This window comes from Pongo pygmaeus, chromosome 19 (genome assembly GCF_028885625.2).
Source record: "Pongo pygmaeus isolate AG05252 chromosome 19, NHGRI_mPonPyg2-v2.0_pri, whole genome shotgun sequence".
NCBI classification, from domain to species: Eukaryota; Metazoa; Chordata; class Mammalia; order Primates; family Hominidae; genus Pongo; species Pongo pygmaeus.
Window position 1 is genome coordinate 77,284,426 of NC_072392.2, and position 17,186 is coordinate 77,301,611.

The 17,186-nt window shown below is 52.8% G+C and overlaps 1 protein-coding gene across 2 annotated transcripts; it reads left to right on the forward strand.

Moving 5' to 3' along the window:
* Positions 1–3,858: 3,858 nt before the first annotated feature.
* On the forward strand, positions 3,859–14,861 carry ASB16 (ankyrin repeat and SOCS box containing 16). 2 transcript variants are annotated; one of them, XM_054456213.2, is made up of 5 exons: positions 3,859–4,393; positions 7,298–7,565; positions 12,022–12,514; positions 12,893–13,006; positions 13,480–14,861. In XM_054456213.2, the coding sequence occupies exons 1-5, from the start codon at positions 4,093–4,095 to the stop codon at positions 13,663–13,665; spliced, it is 1,362 nt and encodes a 453-aa protein (XP_054312188.1). In that variant the 5' UTR covers positions 3,859–4,092; the 3' UTR covers positions 13,666–14,861. The 2 variants fall into 2 exon arrangements, with proteins under 2 accessions (XP_054312188.1, XP_063512800.1); XM_063656730.1 differs by lacking the exon at positions 3,859–4,393 and adding an exon at positions 6,940–7,150 and having other exon boundaries at positions 13,480–13,948.
* Positions 14,862–17,186: the final 2,325 nt, after the last annotated feature.

The window sequence follows — 17,186 nt, forward strand, 5'->3', positions numbered from 1 at the left end:
CAGGGCAAGAAGGGGCTAATTCCCCTGCACCCTGATCCCTTCACATTCCCATTGGGTTTTTCTACCTGAACCTACCATGCACTTCCTTCTCTCCCATCTTCCACTCCCTGCTAACTCCCCATCTACACTGGGATCTTCCTGCACCTAAACCCCCACAGCTGGGAGTGGCGGCATGCACGTGTAGTCCCAGCCACCTGGGAGGCTGAGCTGTGAGAATCACTTGAGCCTAGAAGGTTGAGACCAGCCTGGGCAACATAGGGAGATCTCGTCTCTAAAAAAATAAAAGCCCCCCTGTGCCCTGGGCCTATTCCCCATTCTTGACACCCATGAGCCCCGGTCCCCCTGCTCAGTCCTGATCAATCCCACGCTCACATCCTGGCTTCTCGTGTGCTTCACTACCCCACAGGCTCTGAGCTCTCAAAAGGCAGGCTGGGCATCTGATCACCTGGCCCTGTTCCCTCCAGGTTGAAGTCAAGGCCTCCTTTCTCTGCCCTCAGGAAGCTAACTCTACAGACAAGGGGAGTGAATACAGTGGTATCTTGGGACTGAGCTGTTAGGGTACCTAGCTCCTTCAGGTCTGTGTGGCAAGAAGGCAGGGGAGAGGCTAGGCTATGACTCTTGTGTGCCTCAGGGAGGAAGGGGACACCCGCCTGCCTTGGCCCCTCTTGGTCCCACTCAGCCTTGCCAGATTCTCAACCCTAGGAACCCAGCTGTGGGTGCCCAGCCAGGCCGTTGGTGGGGCAATTAACACACCAAATTGGTGCCAACAGGGTTAATCACGGCTGCATTTATAGAGGCGTCTTTCTCTGAGGACCTCCAGGCTTTGCTTTGTATGATCTGATTCCTACTCTGGGATCCCCCACCCTGGACTGCCACCAAGAGGCTGGGGCCAGGCAGAGAGTGGGTGAACAGCGGAGTAAGGGCAGTGCCGGAAGAAGCCCAGGCTGCTGCCACCCACTTGGGCGGGCGGGTGGATGGACGAGTGTTTGCTGTGGCAGAGAATAGGGAACTTCGTTCAATGCACTACACATAAGAGGACCGCCTGCCATGAGCCAAGTGCTCTGACTGCCAGGGCCTGCTCTGGAGCCCACATCCAGCATGGCAGACCCACATCAACAGCACGGATAGGTGCTTTACAGCATGCCCCTGAGTCCTTTGGGAGTGCAGACTGGGCAGTGGCTGCAACTATAAGAGTCGGGCAATGGGTTGCTGAAGAGACCTCTCAGAGCAGGTGACCTTAGGGGTAGATCCTCAGGAAGGGGTTGAGGGAATTCTGAGCTAAGGGAATGGCCTGACAGGGAACGGTTGTGGGGAGCTGTGTGTGATGAGGATGCCTACCCTACGTGAGTGGCATGGGGCCAAACCAAGGAATTGGGGGCTTAATTGAAAAGGGCAGGCCGGGTGCAGTGGCTCACACCTGTAATCCCAGCAATTCGGGAGGCTGACTTGGGAGGACTGCTTGAGGCCAGGATTTGGAGCCCTATTTAAAAAAATGAAAGGACAGGTATTGGAAGGCAGCAGAAGTTTTTAAGCAAGGGAATTAACCATTTTAGACAGATCATTCCGGCAGCGAAGCAGAAGGGATATGGCCAGAGGAAGAAACACCAGGTGAGAGGCTGAGTTGATCCAGGCTTAAGGCATTGCATTGAGGGGCTGAACTTGAGACAGTCCCTGAAAATGTGAGAACGGGAGCTAGAACTTGCTTGTGGGAAGGGCCTAGGGAGAGGAAGAAATAAAAGATCCCTAGGCAAGGCGCTGCTGCAGGGCCAGGAAGCAGGACAGGCAGCGGGAGAAGGGCCAGGAGGAGCCCCAGATGCAGAGGGGACAGACCAGCCCTGCCTGCAGGCCGCTGTGCGCTGAGTGAGCTCAGGGTGAGCAGAGCTTTTGAGGCAGTGCCCTCCCCTTTCCCCAGCTTGGCAGGCACACCAGCTTGTGTGGTTTCACGGCTTAATTCCTCCCCCTAGAGGCTCCTGGAAGCACAGCTGCTTTCTCCTAAGAGTGAACAGGTCTTAGGAGACCTGTTTCCAGCTCAACCCCTTGGCTCTCAGGTCGGCTATGTTAGCCCCCTTAGCAGCTGGGTTAAAAAATAAATCAAGAATGATTGAAGGGGCCGGGAGCTGTGGCTCACGCCTGTAATACCAACACTTTGGGAGGCCGAGGCGGGCAGATCGCCTGAGGTCAGGAGTTTCAGACCAGCCTGGCCAACATGGTGAAACCTACTACTAAAAATACAAAAATCAGTCGGGCGCGGTGGCTCACGCCTGTAATCCCAGCACTTTGAGAGGCCGAGGCGGGCGGATCAGGAGGTCAGGAGATCGAAACCATCCTATCCTGGCTAATACGGCGAAACCCTGTCTCTACTAAAAATACAAGAAATTAGCCAGGCGTGGTGGCGGGCACCTGTGGTCCCAGCTACTCAGGAGGCTGAGGCAGGAGAATGGCGTGAACCCGGGAGGCAGAGCTTGCAGTGAGCCAAGATCGCACCACTGCACTCCAGCCTGGGCGACAGAGCGAGACTCCGTCTCAAAAAATATATAAAATAAAAATAAAAATACAAAAATCAGCTGGGCATGGTGGCATGCACCTATAATCCCAGCTACTCAGGTGGCTAAGGCAGGAGAATCACTTGAACCCCAGGAAACAGAGGTTGCAGTGAGCCGAGATCACCCCACTGCACTCCAGCCTGGGTGACACCATGAGGAAAAAAAAAAAAAGGATGATTGAAGGCAGTTTCTAGAGACTAGTCTGTCCTGCTTGGAGAATGGGGGAGGCTGCCAGGGGGCTGCAGCAGCTGAAGCCAAAAAGTGCACCACCTTTTTTTTTTTTTTAAGAGATGGAGAGGCAGGGGTGGTGGCTCACGCCTATAATCCTAGCACTTTGGGAGGCCGAGGCAGGCAGACCACGAGGTCAGGAGTTCGAGACCAGCCTGGCCAACATGGTGAAACCCTAAATTAAATCTCTACTAAAAATACAAAATTTAGCTGGGCATGGTGGCGGGTGCCTATAATCCCAGCTACTCAGGAGGCTGAGGCAAGAGAATCGTTTGAGCCCAGGAGGCGGAGGTTGCAGTGAGCCAAGGTCGCGCCATTGCACTCCAGCGTGGGGGACAGGGTGAGACTCTGTCTCAAAAAAAAAAAAAAAAAAGATACAGGTCTCACTATGTTGCCCAGGATTGTCTCAAACTCCTAGGCTCGAGCAATCCTCCTGTCTTGGCCTCCTAAAGTGCTAGGATTACAGGCATGAGCCACCATTCTTGGCCCAAAGCACACCATCTATGTGGGGTCCTGGCTCTGCCTCTCACAAACTGTGACCTTGAGCCAGTAGATTACTTTGTTAAGCCTTAAATTCCTCATCTGTAAAACAGAGATAAGACCACCCATCTCAGAGGCATTCAACTGTGATAATTTCATTTATTGTCCAAACCAAGTTTACTAATTACTGGGTGGGCTGGGAAGTATGGTCCCCTGGGTGAAGGTGGATATGAATGTGATTTAAACACCGTGAAACTCTGTGCATATGTGCAGAGTTATTGCTGTTACTGCAGGTGCTGGGAAGAGCTGCTCACCTTCTCAGTAACTCTGCCTTGACCTCCCCTTACCTCCTGTGCTGAGGTCAGCCCTATCTCCTCCACGTGGGCCAGTGGTGGCTCCTGCCCTCTAGCCAACATCAGAGAGGCTGGAGGCACCTTGTCTTCCTCCCAGCCCCGCCCATCTCCATGACTGACCTTTTCGTGCACCCTGGACCTTGCCAACCCAAGATGCTCACTCTAGAGATGAAGGTGGATGCAGATGCTGGGGTTCGGGGGTGGCCTCAGCTGAGGGCCCACTGACCAACCAAAGGGTATCAGCAGGGGCAGGGGCTGGCCCTCACCCTGGGCGGGGGGTTGGGCCAGCAGCTTCTCAGCACTAGGATCATGACTCTGAGCAAACCATGTTTACCAGAGCAGCGAAGGACCTATTTATAGCCTCAGCTGCTGCTTTCTCTGGCTCACGGTGGCGGGGGCAGGGTGGCTCCTCAGAGCAAGGGAGGTAGTCGGGTCGAGGGAACCTAGCTTTGCCCAGGTGCCACTGCCCAAACCCCTGGGCCCCATCCATGGCAAGAGAGACCTTCCCCTTCACCTCCTCCACGCTGCGCTCTCTCCGCCTGCAGCGGGAGTGGCTGGAATGGGAGGACCGGCGGCGGGCGGCTGCCCAGCAGTGCCGGAGCCGCAGGTGCCCATCAAGTCCCCGGGCCCGACTCACTAGGCCTCACCGTTCCTGCCGAGACCCAGCTGTCCACCATGCCCTCTTCTCTGGCAACCTGCAGCAGGTCCAAGCCCTGTTCCAAGATGAAGAGGCCGCCAACATGATTGTGGAGACTGTGAGCAACCAGCTGGCCTGGTCGGCTGAACAGGGTAGGGGGCACCAGAAGAGGGCAGAAGAGCAGGGAGAAAGAAGGGGAATGGGTGGGGAGGGGGGAGAGTCTAGGCGCCCCCCTTCCCTGCAGACCACAGACTATAGCAGCCCTTTCCACCACCCATCCTAGCTCCCTCCTAAACAGAGATGAGGCAGAGTTAGCAGTCTGTATGTCTTTTAAGAATTAAAAGTTGGCCGGGCGCAGTGGCTCACACCTGTAATCCCAGCACTTTGGGAGGCCAAGGCAGGTGAATCACGAGGTCAGGAGTTCGAGACCAGCCTGGCCAACATGGTGAAATCTTGTCTCTACTAAAAATACAAAACATTAGCGTGGTGGCATGCACCTGTAATCCCAGCTCCTCAGAGGCTGAGGCAGGAGAACTGCTTGAACTTGGGAGGCGGAAGTTGCAGTGAGCCAAGATTGTCCCACTGCACTCCAGCCCAAGTGACAGCATGAGACTCTGTCTCAAAAAAAAAAAAGAATTAAAAGTTATATTCTTGGCCTGGACATGGTGGCTCATGGCTGTTATCCCAGCACTTTGAGAGGCCAAGGTGGGACTACTGCTTTAGACCGGAAGTTCAAGACCATAGAATATATTCTGGCTAGGCCAGGCACAGTGGCTCACGCCTGTAATCCCAGCATTTGGGAGGCTGAGATGGACGGATCACGAGGTCAGGAGATCGAGACCATCCTAACATGGTGAAACCCCGACTCTACTAAAAATACAAAAACTAGCTGGGCATGGTGGCGTGAGCCTGTAGTCCCAGCTACTTGGGAGGCTGAGGCAGGAGAATCGTTTGAACCTGGGAGGTGGAGGTTGCAGTGAGCTATCGCACCACTGCACTCCAGCCTGGCGACAGTGAGACTGTCCCAACAACAACAACAAAAAGGGCCGGGTGCGGTGGCTCACGCATGTAATCCCAGCACTTTGGGAGGCCAAGGCGTGCAGATCAGGAGGTCAAGAGATCGAGACCATCCTGGTCAACATGGTGAATCCCCGTCTCTATTAAAAATACAAAAATTAGCTGGCCATAGCAGCACCTGTAGTCCCAGCTACTCAGGACGCTGAGGCAGGAGAATCGTTTGAACCTGGGAGGCAGAGGTTGCAGTGAGCTGAGATCACGCCATTACACTCTAGCCTGGGAACAGAATGAGACTCTGTCATTTCTGGCTAGCAGGTCTGTCCAGGTAAACTAAATACCTTAGCTGAGATCACCAAGATCTCAAGATTAACAGGAGATTGCTCAAACCCCACCCATGGATCTGGGGCTTGAATCCTTGGGAGAGCATGAGCTCCCTTGGTCACTACAGGTTCCAAATTCCTGCTTGGCTGTGACCCCACCAGGGCATCCTGGTCTTGTCCCGCAGCTTGTCCAGAATCCCCACGATGGTACTCAGCCTTAATTTCAAGTCTACTAGGAAACAAAACATGCTTTACTCAAGATTTAGAAAAGCCAGGGACAGACTGTGCTGCCATGCAAACAACTTCTTGTTTGATATGAGGCATCTATGCCCTTTAAACAAGTCCCTGGCCACTGCCACCATTCAAATCCAACACTAGTCCCACGATCACCCTCTCCTCATTATTTTCCCATTCCCACCTCTTATTCTCCCCCTCCACCCTTCCCCCTATTTCTATCCAACCCTCCTTGCCCCAGGAGTATCCCAGAACTCAGTTCTGCTCTTCCGCCACTCCCAAACTCAGCTCCAGGCCTGCTTGGGTGTAACACCCACCCCCCTTTTTTGTTCACCCAAGAACAAGGTGAACATTTTTTCTTTTTATTTTATTTTATTTTATTTTTTGAGATGGAGTCTCGCCCTGTTGCCTAGGCTGGAGTACAGTGGCACGATCTCGGCTCACTGCAACCTCTGCCTCCCGGGTTAAAGTGATTCTCCTGCCTCAGCCTCCCGAGTAGCTGGGATTACAGGCACTCGCCACCATGCCCGGCTAATTTTTTGTATCTTTAGTAGAGACGGGGTTTCACCATGTTGGCCAGGCTGGTCTCAAACTCCTGACCTTGTGATCCACCCACCTCGGCCTCCCAAAGTGCTGGGATTACAGGCGTGAGCCACCGCGCCCGGCCCTAAAATTTTTTTTCCTTTTTAAATCTTTTTAAAAAATAGCCGGGCGCGGTGGCTCACACCTGTAATCCCAGCAAACTTTGGGAGGCCAAGGCGGGCAGATCACGAGGTCAGAAGTTTGAGACCAGCCTGACCAACATGGTGAAACCCCATCTCTACTAAAAATAGAAAAATTAGCTGGGCATGGTGGTGCATACCTGTAATCCCAGCTACTCAGCAGGCTGAAGCAGAAGAATCACTTAAACCCGGGAGGCGGAGCTTGCAGTGAGCCGAGATAGTGCCACTGCATTCCAGCCTGGGGGACAGAGTGAGACCCTGCCTAAAAAAAAAAAAATAGAGACAAGGTCTCTCACTATGTTGCCCAGGCTGGTCTCGAACTCCTGAGGTCAAGTGATCATCCCGCCTCGGCCTCCCAAAGTGCTAGGATTACAGGTGTGAGCCACCACCCCAGGCCCCAAGGTAAACAAAAAAAGCCTTTGACACTATTAGCCATTCAAAGACGCTGAGATTTCCTTAATGGGAGTCACTCTACTTAGTTGGCCCCTGTGGTTTTGTATAGCAATTAATTTTTTTATGACACATACTATGTTTTGTTACAGATTGATAAGCTGTTCTAAAAGGCTGTTCCAATTTATTCTTCCAGTTCAGGACTTGAATAAGCCCCTTTCCACAGGTACAGCCTGGCACAGTGTTTGTGCTCAGCAAACCATGCAGAGGGAAGGCCAGTGTCAGCTGTCAGCTGTCAGCTGGAACCAGCATCCCCACTCCCTGCCCTGCCCTGTCTTATGCACCACCTCCCAAAACTATTTGCTCTCCCCAGGGTTCTGGGTGCTGACCCCCAAGACCAAGCAGACGGCACCCCTCGCCATCGCTACAGCCCGAGGCTACACAGACTGTGCTCGACACCTGATCCGGCAGGGAGCTGAGCTGGATGCCCGCGTCGGAGGTCGCACTGCCTTGCATGAGGCCTGTGCCCGGGCCCAGCTTGACTGTGTGCAGCTGCTGCTGACCTTTGGAGCCAAGGCTAATGTGCTGACTGAGGAGGGCACGACTCCTTTGCACCTCTGCACGATCCCCGAGTCTTTGCAGTAGGTGCCCGGGGGCTGAGACAGTTTGGGGAGAAATGTGTGTGTGTGTCTCCAGCTCACAAGGCCAGAAGAGGGAAACTGACAACCACATGCAGCTTTGTGGTTCATAAAGCACCTCATATACACATCTCCACAATAACCTGGAGACAGACCTCATTCTACAGATGAGAAAAATGAATCTCAGAAAGGCTTAGTAACTTGTCCAAGGTCACATCTGCTAAGCCCAGGAGGCAGAAGCCCTGTTGCTTTTTGGGAAAACTCTGTTCCAACTGCAGTCTCCAATTCCCTGTAAAACCTTTGTAGCCAAACCTAGCTGGTTTTTTTTTTTTTTTTTTTTTTTTTGAGACGAAGTCTTGCTCTGTTGCCCAGGCTATAGTGCAGTGGCGTGGTCTCAGCTCATTGCAACCTCTGCCTCCTGGGTTCAAATGATTCTCCTGCCTCAGCCTCCCGAGTAGCTGGAATTACAGGTGTGTGCCACCACACCTGGCTAGGTTTTGTATTTCTAGTGGAGATGAGGTTTTGCCATGTTGGCCAGGCTGGTCTTGAACTCCTGTCCTCAAGTGATCCACCCACCTTGGCCTCCCAAAGTGCTGGGATTACAGGCATGAGCCACCACGCCCAGCCCAAATTCCTAGTTGTTTTGAGGTATTAAGAAAGATCTGGCTGGGTATGGTGGCTCACACCTGTAATTCCAGCTACTAGTAGGTCGAGGCACAAGAATCGCTTGAACCTGGGAGGTGGAGGTTGCAGTGAGCCGAGATTCTGCCACTGCACTCCAGTGAGACTGTCTTAAAAAAAAAAAGCCGGGCAACGTGGCTCATGCCTGTAATCCTAGCACTTTGGGAGGCCGAGGCGGGCGGATCACGAGGTCAGGAGTTCAAGACCAGCCTGGCCAACATAGTGAAACCCCATCTCTATTAAAAATACAAAAAATTAGCCAGGCTGGGCGTGGTGGCTGGCGCCTGTAATCCCAGCTACTCGGGAAGCTGAGGCAGGAGAATCGCTTGAACCCGGAATGCAGAGGTTGCAGTGAGCCGAGATTGTGCCACTGCACACCAGCCCCTGCAACAGTTGAGACTCCATCTCAAAAAAAAAAAAAAAAAAAAAAAAAAAGAAAGATCTATGGGCCAGGTGCAGTGGCTCACACTTGTAATCCCAACATTTTTGGAGGCAGAGGCAGGAGGATTGCTTGAGTCCAGGAGTTTGAGAGTAGTTTGGGCAACATAAGTGAGGTTTTTGTCTCTACTAAAAATAAAAAATAAAAACTAGCCAGGCATGGTGGCATGAGCCTCTAGTCCTAGCTACTTGGGAGGCTGAGGCAGGATGATCTTTTGAGCCCCAGAAGTTCAAGACCAGACTGGGAAACATAGTGAGACCCTGTCTCTACAAAAAATAAAATTAGCCGGGCATGGTGGCGTGCATTGTAGTCCCAGCTACTCAGGAAAAGCACTTGAGCCCAAGAGGTCTAGGCTGCAGTGAGCTATGATCATGCTGCCACTGTACTCCAGCCTGGACAACAGGGCAGGACACTGTCTTAAAAAAAAAAAGTGGGAGGAGAGGTATGGGGGTGCCTCACACCGATGTTAGGAAACACAGGACTAGATTTTTTTTTTTGGAGACAGGGTCTCACTCTGTTGCCCAGGCTGGAGTGCAGTGGCACAATCATGACTCACTTGCAGCCTCAATCTCCTGGGCTCAAGTGATCCTCCTGCCTCAGCTTCCAGGGTAGCCGGAATTACAGGCCAGTGCTACCACACCTGGCTATTTTTTTTTTTTTTTTTTTTTTGAGACGGAGTCTCGCTCTGTCTCCCAGGCTGGAGTGCAGTGGCACATCTCGGCTCACTACAAGCTCCGCCTCCCGGGTTCCTGCCATTCTCCTGCCTCAGCCTCCTGAGTAACTGGGACTACAGGCTCCTGCCAACATGCCTGGCTAATTTTTTTTTTCTGTATTTTTTAGTAGAGACGGGGTTTCACTGTATTAGCCAGGATGGTCTTGATCTCCTGACCTCGTGATCCACCCGCCTCGGCCTCCCAAAGTGCTGGGATTACAGGTGTGAGCCACCGTGCCCGGCCCACCTGGCTATTTTTTAAAAAGTATTATTTTTAGTAGAGACATAGTCTCTCTATGTGGCCCAGGCTGGTCTCCGACTCCTGAGCTCAGGCAATCCTCCTGCCCCAGCCTCCCAAAGTGTTGGGATTATAGGCATGAACCAATACACCAACCCTCCCACTTTTTTTAAGGTTGGCAGTTTCTTGGAGTTCCTGCATGAGGGTATTTGCCCTTTCACAATCAGGTCAACAGACAGGGTGGCAGGTAAGGATTCAAGGGCTCCTGGAAGACTCTCCACTGCCCACAAGCTGGGGACCTCTCCCCGCTAGATCTAGATGAAGTCCAAGAAGTGGTCCACATTTGCCAGCCCTTTCTTGGGTTCTTACAGGCATGTGGTGTGCCTTCCAACAGACTTCATCTTTCTAAGTAAGATGAGAATGCCCACTTACTGGAACCCTACTGAGCGAGCTTTGGAGTGTTAGTTAAATTTAGTATTTGGAAGCCGGGCGTGGTGACTAACACCTGTAATCCCAGCACTTTGGGAGGCCAAGGCAGACGGATCACGAGGTCAGGAGATCAAGACCATCTTGGCCAACATGGTGAAACCCTGTCTCTACTAAAAATACAAAAATTAGCCAGGCATGGCAGCGCACACCTGTAGTCCCAACTACTCAGAAGGCTGAGGCAGAAGAATTGCTTGAACCCAGGAGGCAGAGACTGCAGTGAGCCAAGATGGAGCCACTGCACTCCAGCCTGGGCGACAGAGCAAGACTCTGCCTCAAAAAAAAAAAAAAAAGACTGGGCATGGTGGCTCACGCCTGTAATCCCAGCACTTTGGGAGGCCGAGGTGGGTGGATCACGAGGTCAGGAGATCGAGACCATCCTGGCTAACACGGTGAAACCCCGTCTCTACTAAAAAAATACAAAAAAATTAGCCGGGTGTGGTGATGGGCGCCTGTAGTCCCAGCTACTTGGGAGGCTGAGGCAGGAGAATGGCGGGAACCAGGGAGGCGGAACTTGCAGTGAGCAGAGATCGCACCACTGCGCTCCAGCCTGGGCAACAGAATGAGACTCAGTCTTAAAAAAAAAAAAATTAGTATTTGGAAATTTACCAAGGATTAGAATTTACCAAGGAGATAATTCAGTAGCTTATGGAAGACTGGCTGCTACTCCCATCTTGGCTACAGAGCAAAGCACCTGCCTGGAGTATGTGAGCAAGAATATTGGCCATTTTGGGAAAGGGTATTTGGTTATCAGAGTTTCATCGAGGATGGTGGATCTGCTCCTGAGTTTCCAGCAGCTGCCGTTCTGCCTTTTTAATTATAAGTTACTGTTAGTTTGGTTTCATCATTATTAATTTAGTTTGTTGCATGTTTGGTTTACCCTGTAGTATGTAAGGATGCATGTTTGCCACAACAGTGTTCTGGCCTATAATTTTCCCTGGAACTGGGGAACATGCACTCTCTAAAACCTGTTTTTGTTTTTGTTGTTGTTTTTCCTTTGGTTTTGTTTGTTTTCCCTAGGGGAAAGTGGAAGAGGATGGCCCCAAGTGCCTGCCTTTGCTTGAATGATTGTGGCCTGGTTTAGAAGAGTGGTCTTTTAAGTGTGGGGGCAGAAAGAAAATATTATAACTTGTGTTTATTTTTTTGGTGCATACTTTTTAATTTTCTGTGCTTCATAACATACACAGAAGTGGGTTTTCAAAATTTTGTGCTATCAAAATGTTAGGAGATAAGGCCCGGTGTGGTGGCTCACACCTGTAATCCCCGCACTTTGGGAGGCCAAGGCAGGAGGCTTGCTTGAGGTCAGGAGTTTGAAACCAGCTGGGGCAAATGGTAAGACCCTGTCTCTATAAAAAATAATTTAAAAAATTAGCCAGGTGTGGTGCTGCCCACCTGTGGTCCCAGCTACTCGGGAGGCAGAGGCAGGAGGATTGCTTGAGCTTGGGAGGTCCAGGCTACATGAGCTGTAATCACACCACTGCACTTCAGCCTAGGCCACAGAGAGAGACCCTGTCTCCAAAAAAAAAAAAAAAAAAAGTTAGGAGACAACTGACAACTGAATGATTCAGAACCAGACCTTGGGGTGGAGACAGAGTAGACTGTGGGAGGGACTGTCTGAGGCAGTGAGTACTATTTCTGGTGCAGCCACTAACTTGCTGTGTGTCCTTGGCTGCACAAATCACTCCTGGGCTTAAGTTTTTCATATGAAAACTGAAGATGCTTCTGGTAGCTCTCAGGACCTTCCAGTTCTGTTGTCTGTAGCGGGGCTTGTGTTGACTCTCATGGAGGACACCAGGTAGGACCTCAAGGTGAGAGGGGTGGAAAGGGAAGGGAGAGTCACAGCAAGCTGAAGGGGTCCCAGGCCTTCAGGATTTTCCTCGGGACCTCGCCCTCTTGTCCCCAGGTGCGCCAAGTTGCTGCTGGAAGCGGGAGCGACAGTGAACCTGGCAGCAGGCGAGAGCCAGGAGACGCCCCTGCACGTGGCGGCGGCGCGCGGCCTGGAGCAACATGTGGCTCTGTACCTGGAGCATGGCGCCGACGTGGGCCTGCGCACCAGCCAGGGCGAGACTGCGCTGAACGCGGCGTGCGCTGGGGCCGAGGGCCCAGGTAGCTGCAGGCGGCACCAGGTTGCGGCGCGCCGGCTTCTGGAGGCTGGAGCTGATGCCCGGGCGGCCGGGCGCAAGCGCCACACGCCGCTGCACAACGCTTGTGCCAACGGCTGCGGGGGCCTGGCCGAGCTGCTGCTGCGCCACGGGGCCCGCGCTGAGGTCCCCAATGGGGCGGGCCACACGCCCATGGATTGTGCGCTGCAGGCCGTCCAGGACGCCCCCAACTGGGAGCCCGAGGTCCTCTTCGCCGCACTGCTGGACTACGGGGCCCAGCCAGTGCGCCCTGAGGTGCGCTGGGAGGCCCTGACATAGGAGGCTCCTGTGTGGGGGAGCTCGCGGCTGGAACTGCTTCGCTTCTGGGGAAGAGAGAGGGTCCAAGAGACTGAAAGCCTGCCCTCAGCGGCCAGGGGGCTGTCCCCAGCTTGGGAGGAGGAGAGAGGATTCTGGGAGAGAGAGTCCAAGGGAGGGAAGAGCCCCAGAGGAAAACTGGGGCCAAAAGGTTGGAGCACACTTGAGGGTGGGGTAGACAGAGGCACGGAAAAGGGAAGACAGACTCAGACCTTAGCCCCCCAGATTAGGCTAGGATTGGCCATGTGGATTAGGCAAGACTTGGGTCTGCCCTCGGGTGGGGGAGGCATGTGCCCAAGACCCTCTTTTGACCCCTAGATGCTGAAACACTGCGCCAACTTCCCTCGGGCCCTGGAAGTCCTGCTTAATGCCTATCCTTGCGTCCCATCCTGTGAGACGTGGGTGGAGGCGGTGCTCCCAGAGCTGTGGAAGGTATGTCTGCCTCAGGGCCGAGATGGGGAGGAGGGACGAGCCACAGTCCTATTCCTTCAGGACCAGCCTCATGGAGAGAGCAGCAGGAGGGCCCCTGGGTAGAAAGGATGGGTAGAGTGGCACCCCTGGGTTTCAGGGTACACCCTCCCCCGGTACCCCAGGCTGACCCCTAACTCCACACACCTCTCCTGCCTCCCTCACTTGCATCAGCACAGACATTTATCTGGCATCTCTAACTTGGTGGGCACTGTGCTAGGCTCTCTGGGGTGGGAGTGGGTACATAGTGGAGACCCTTCCGTGGAGCCCCAGCCCCCATTATCACTGCAGGGCCTCTATGGTTCTGAATCTGAGTCCTTTGAGACACATGAAACACCCAGGTAGGTGCATGCTGCAAAATCCCAGGACCCCCACCGCTGGGTTGTCCCCAGATGGTAGGGCAAGGGTCATCTGACCCTCTTTCACTCCTGGCCTAGGAGCACGAAGCCTTCTACAGCTCAGCCCTGTGCATGGTGAACCAGCCAAGGCGGCTGCAGCACCTGGCCCGACTAGCTGTGCGCGCTCGGTTGGGAAGCCGCTGCCGGCAGGGTGCCACCCGGCTGCCACTGCCCCCGCTCCTCAGGGACTACCTGCTGCTGCGTGTGGAGGGGTGCATCCAGTGAGCCCCATGTCAGGCTGTCCCATGGTGTGTTCTGCCCCTCCCACCTGTCCCCGCCTCCAACCCCGGAGGACCAGTTCCTGGCCCTCTTTTCTTTTCTTTTCGAGACCTAGTCTCACTCTGTTGCCCAGGCTGGAGTGCAGTGGCGCTATCTCGGCTCACTGCAACCTCCACCACCTAGGTTCAAGCGATTCTTGGGCCCCAAACTTCCGAGTAGCTGGGACTACAGGCATGAGTCACCACACCTGGCTGATTTTGGATTTTTAATAGAGACAGGGTCTCACCATGTTGGCCCAGGCTGGTCTTGCACTGACCTCAGGTGGTCCACCCGCCTCGGCCTCCCAAAGTGTTGGGATTACAGGCATGAGCCACTGCGCCCGGCTGCCTGCCCCTCTTTTCTGTACTCCACGTGCTGTCCTGGTCCACCTCACTCCTCCATGGGCTTCTTGAGACACCTGCTGACCTCTAGCCGGACCTGAGCTTCAGACCCTCTCTCCAACAGGAAGGACTGCAGACTCGGCCTGTTCCCAGACTCGGCCTTCACCTCCCTCCTCCTCCTGTGTTTAAGTGGATGGCCCCTCTATCCATCCAGGTCCCATGCCAAGAACCAGTGATTCTAGTGGCCCACCACCTCCCTCTCCTGCCATCCTTATACCTGTTCAGCCTCCTAAAGAGGGACAAACTCTGTCTCTGAGTGCACTGGCTTGCCTGCCCTGCCTTTGTCACTCCAAGGGAGGTCTTGAGACCCATGCCCTGAATTGGTGCTGGAATGGTGTTTGGGAGTCAAACTCTGATCATGCCCTCCAGTGGCTCCTCTCACACTAAAATCAAAACTCAGTAAAACAAGCCGGGTGCGGTGGCTCACACCTGTAATCCCAGCACTTTGGGAGACTGAGGCGGGAGGATCACCTGAGGTCAGGAGTTCGAGACCAACCTGACCAACATGGTAAAACCCTGTCTGTACTAAAACTACAAAAAATTAGGCCAGGCGCAGTGGTCCATGCCTGTAATCCCAGCACTTTGGGAGGCCAAGGTGGGCGGATCATGAGGTCAGGAGTTTGAGACCAGCCTGGCCAACATAGTGAAACCCTGTCTCTACTAAAAATACAAAAATTAGTCGGGCATGGTGGCGGATGCCTGTAATCTCAGCTACTCAGGAGGTTGAGGCAGGAGAATCACTTGAACCCGGGAGGTGGAGGTTGCAGTGAGCCAAGATCACGCCACTGTACTCCAGCCTGGGCAACAGAGCAGGACTCCATCTTAAAAAAAAAAAAAAAAAATTAGCCAGGCGTGGTGGCGCATGCCTGTAGTCCCAGCTACTTAGGAGGCTGAGGCAGGAGAATTGCTTGAACCCGGGAGGCAGAGGCTGCAGTGAGCCAAGACCACGCTATTGCATTCCAGCCTGGGTGACAAGAGCAAAACTCTGTCTCAAAAAACAAAACAAAACAAACAAAAAAACAACTCAGTGGAACAGAGCCTCTAGCCTCTGCCAAATTATCTGGCCTCCTGACTTCCCTTCTTCCTTCCAAGGTTCATCTCCAGCCTTAGTAAACAAGTCACCAGTTGCTGGATGTGACCTGCTCCTCTTTGCTTTCAGGTGTTTGCATGCGTTATTCCTACTGCTTGGAATACTCTTCCACATTTTTTGGCCTGGTCAAGGCTGATCTGGCCCTCAGGACTCAGTTCCAATAGCACCGTCTCTGCAGAGCCTTCCTTGGTACTTATTTAAGTGCCTGTGGCTGTCTCGACTAGGCTGAGACTGGAACTATATTCCTTGAACAGATATTTTGGTAAATGATTGCGGAAGGAGGAACATCCATGAGCCTGGGGTCCATCTATGTGCTCCCTCCGTTCCCAAGTGATGAATGGTATCTTAAACAGTGGTCACCACATACGGTCTCTGAAGGCCCAGCCACCAACTGCCCGAATCCCCCAACTTCTTCCTCTTGTCCCAGAGTCAAAAGTACCACAATACAGCTTTTAGAGGAAGCTTTTCAAAGCAAGCCAGTTTTTATGAGTGCAAATAAATGATTAGTCCATGGAACGAAAGTATGGATGTTGTTTGGCTTAAATGTGACAGAGGTCCCCATCATTCCATGTTCATTCCCCACCCCCTGGTGCTCTTCTGTGGTTTCCAAGTTTTCTGCATTGAGCAACTGTTACAAGAACAACACAAGGGCCAGGTGCTGTGTAGTCCCACCTACAAGGGAGGCTGAGGCAGGAGGATCACCGGACCCCAGGAGTTTGAGACCAGTCTGGGCAAGAGTGAGGCACTATCCCTAAAACAATTTTTTTTTTTTTTTTTTTTTTGCGATAGGGGCTCTCTCTGTTGCCTAGGTTGGAGTGTGGTGGCACGATCACCGCTCATAGCAGCCTCAACCTTCCACACTCAAGCAATACTCCCAACTCAGCCTCCCAAGTAGCTGGTACTACAGGCATGCACCACAACGGGTCTCACTATGTTGCTGAGGCTGGGGGGAAAAAAAAAAAAAGGCCAGGCACGGTGGCTCATGGCTGTAATCCCAGCACTTTGGGAGGCCAAGGGGGGCAGATCACTTAAGTCCTAGAGTTTGAGACCAGCCTGGGCAATATAACAAGATCCTGTCTCTAGAAATTAAAAAAAAAGAAAACACAAAATAGCCAGGCGTGCTGGTGCATATGGTGGTCCCAGCTACTCAGGAGGCTGAGGTGGGAGGATCACTTGAGTCCAGGAAGCAGAGGTCGCAGAGAGCTGAGGTCACAGCAAGCTGAGATTGTGCCACTGCACTCCAGCCTGGGCGACAGAGTGAGACCCCGTCTCAAAAAAATAAATAAATAAATAAAATTATAAATAAAAATAACAGAAACACAAAGCCTCTCATAGACCCAGAACCTATAATACCTATCACAGGAGGGAACTGGGGAGGGGCTCCCAGCAGTCTTCTCCTGAGTCAGCAGTCTTTTTGCTGAGGGATCCTAGGGTCTCCAGTCGCAATACCAGTTGCAATTACACAGTGGAGATAGGGATCCAAAGTCCTCGGGTCTGCCTCCTGCTGCAGCTGCCCAACCTTCCCTCCTCCAGGAGAGTTGTATCTGTGGGATTCCATTTCATCAACACAGAGTTTTTTTTACCTTGTTATGCAGAATGCAACACCCCCTTTCTGGATGAAATTTGTGCTTTAGTTTTACAGAGCCAAAAGGCCTGACAGAAGAAAAGGAACTCCTCCCTAGAGAGGGAGGCTGGGAGCCTCACTCTCAGGGGCAATGCTGAACTTTCTACCCCTTTACAGCAGGCCGACCACAGCCAGCTCAGCCTTTTCTGATATATTTACAACTACAAAAGATACCATTAAAAAAGAAAAATACCTGAGTGTAGTGGCTCACGCCTGTAATCCCAGCACTTGGGGAGGCCGAGGCGGGTGGATCACCCGAGGTCAGGAGTTCAAGACCAGCCTGGCTGACATTGTGAAACCCTTTCTCTACTAAAAATACAAAAAGTAGGACAGGTGCGGTAGCTCACGCCTATAATCCCAGCACTTTCGGAGG

Coding starts and splice junctions, on each gene's coding strand:
- ASB16 (XM_054456213.2), top strand. CDS start 4,093: ATGGCAAGAGAGACCTTCCCCTTCACCTCCTCCACGCTGCGCTCTCTC. Junction 12,515..12,892: donor CCCAGCCAGTGCGCCCTGAG/GTGCGCTGGGAG, acceptor TTTGACCCCTAG/ATGCTGAAACACTGCGCCAA. Junction 13,007..13,479: donor TGCTCCCAGAGCTGTGGAAG/GTATGTCTGCCT, acceptor CTCCTGGCCTAG/GAGCACGAAGCCTTCTACAG.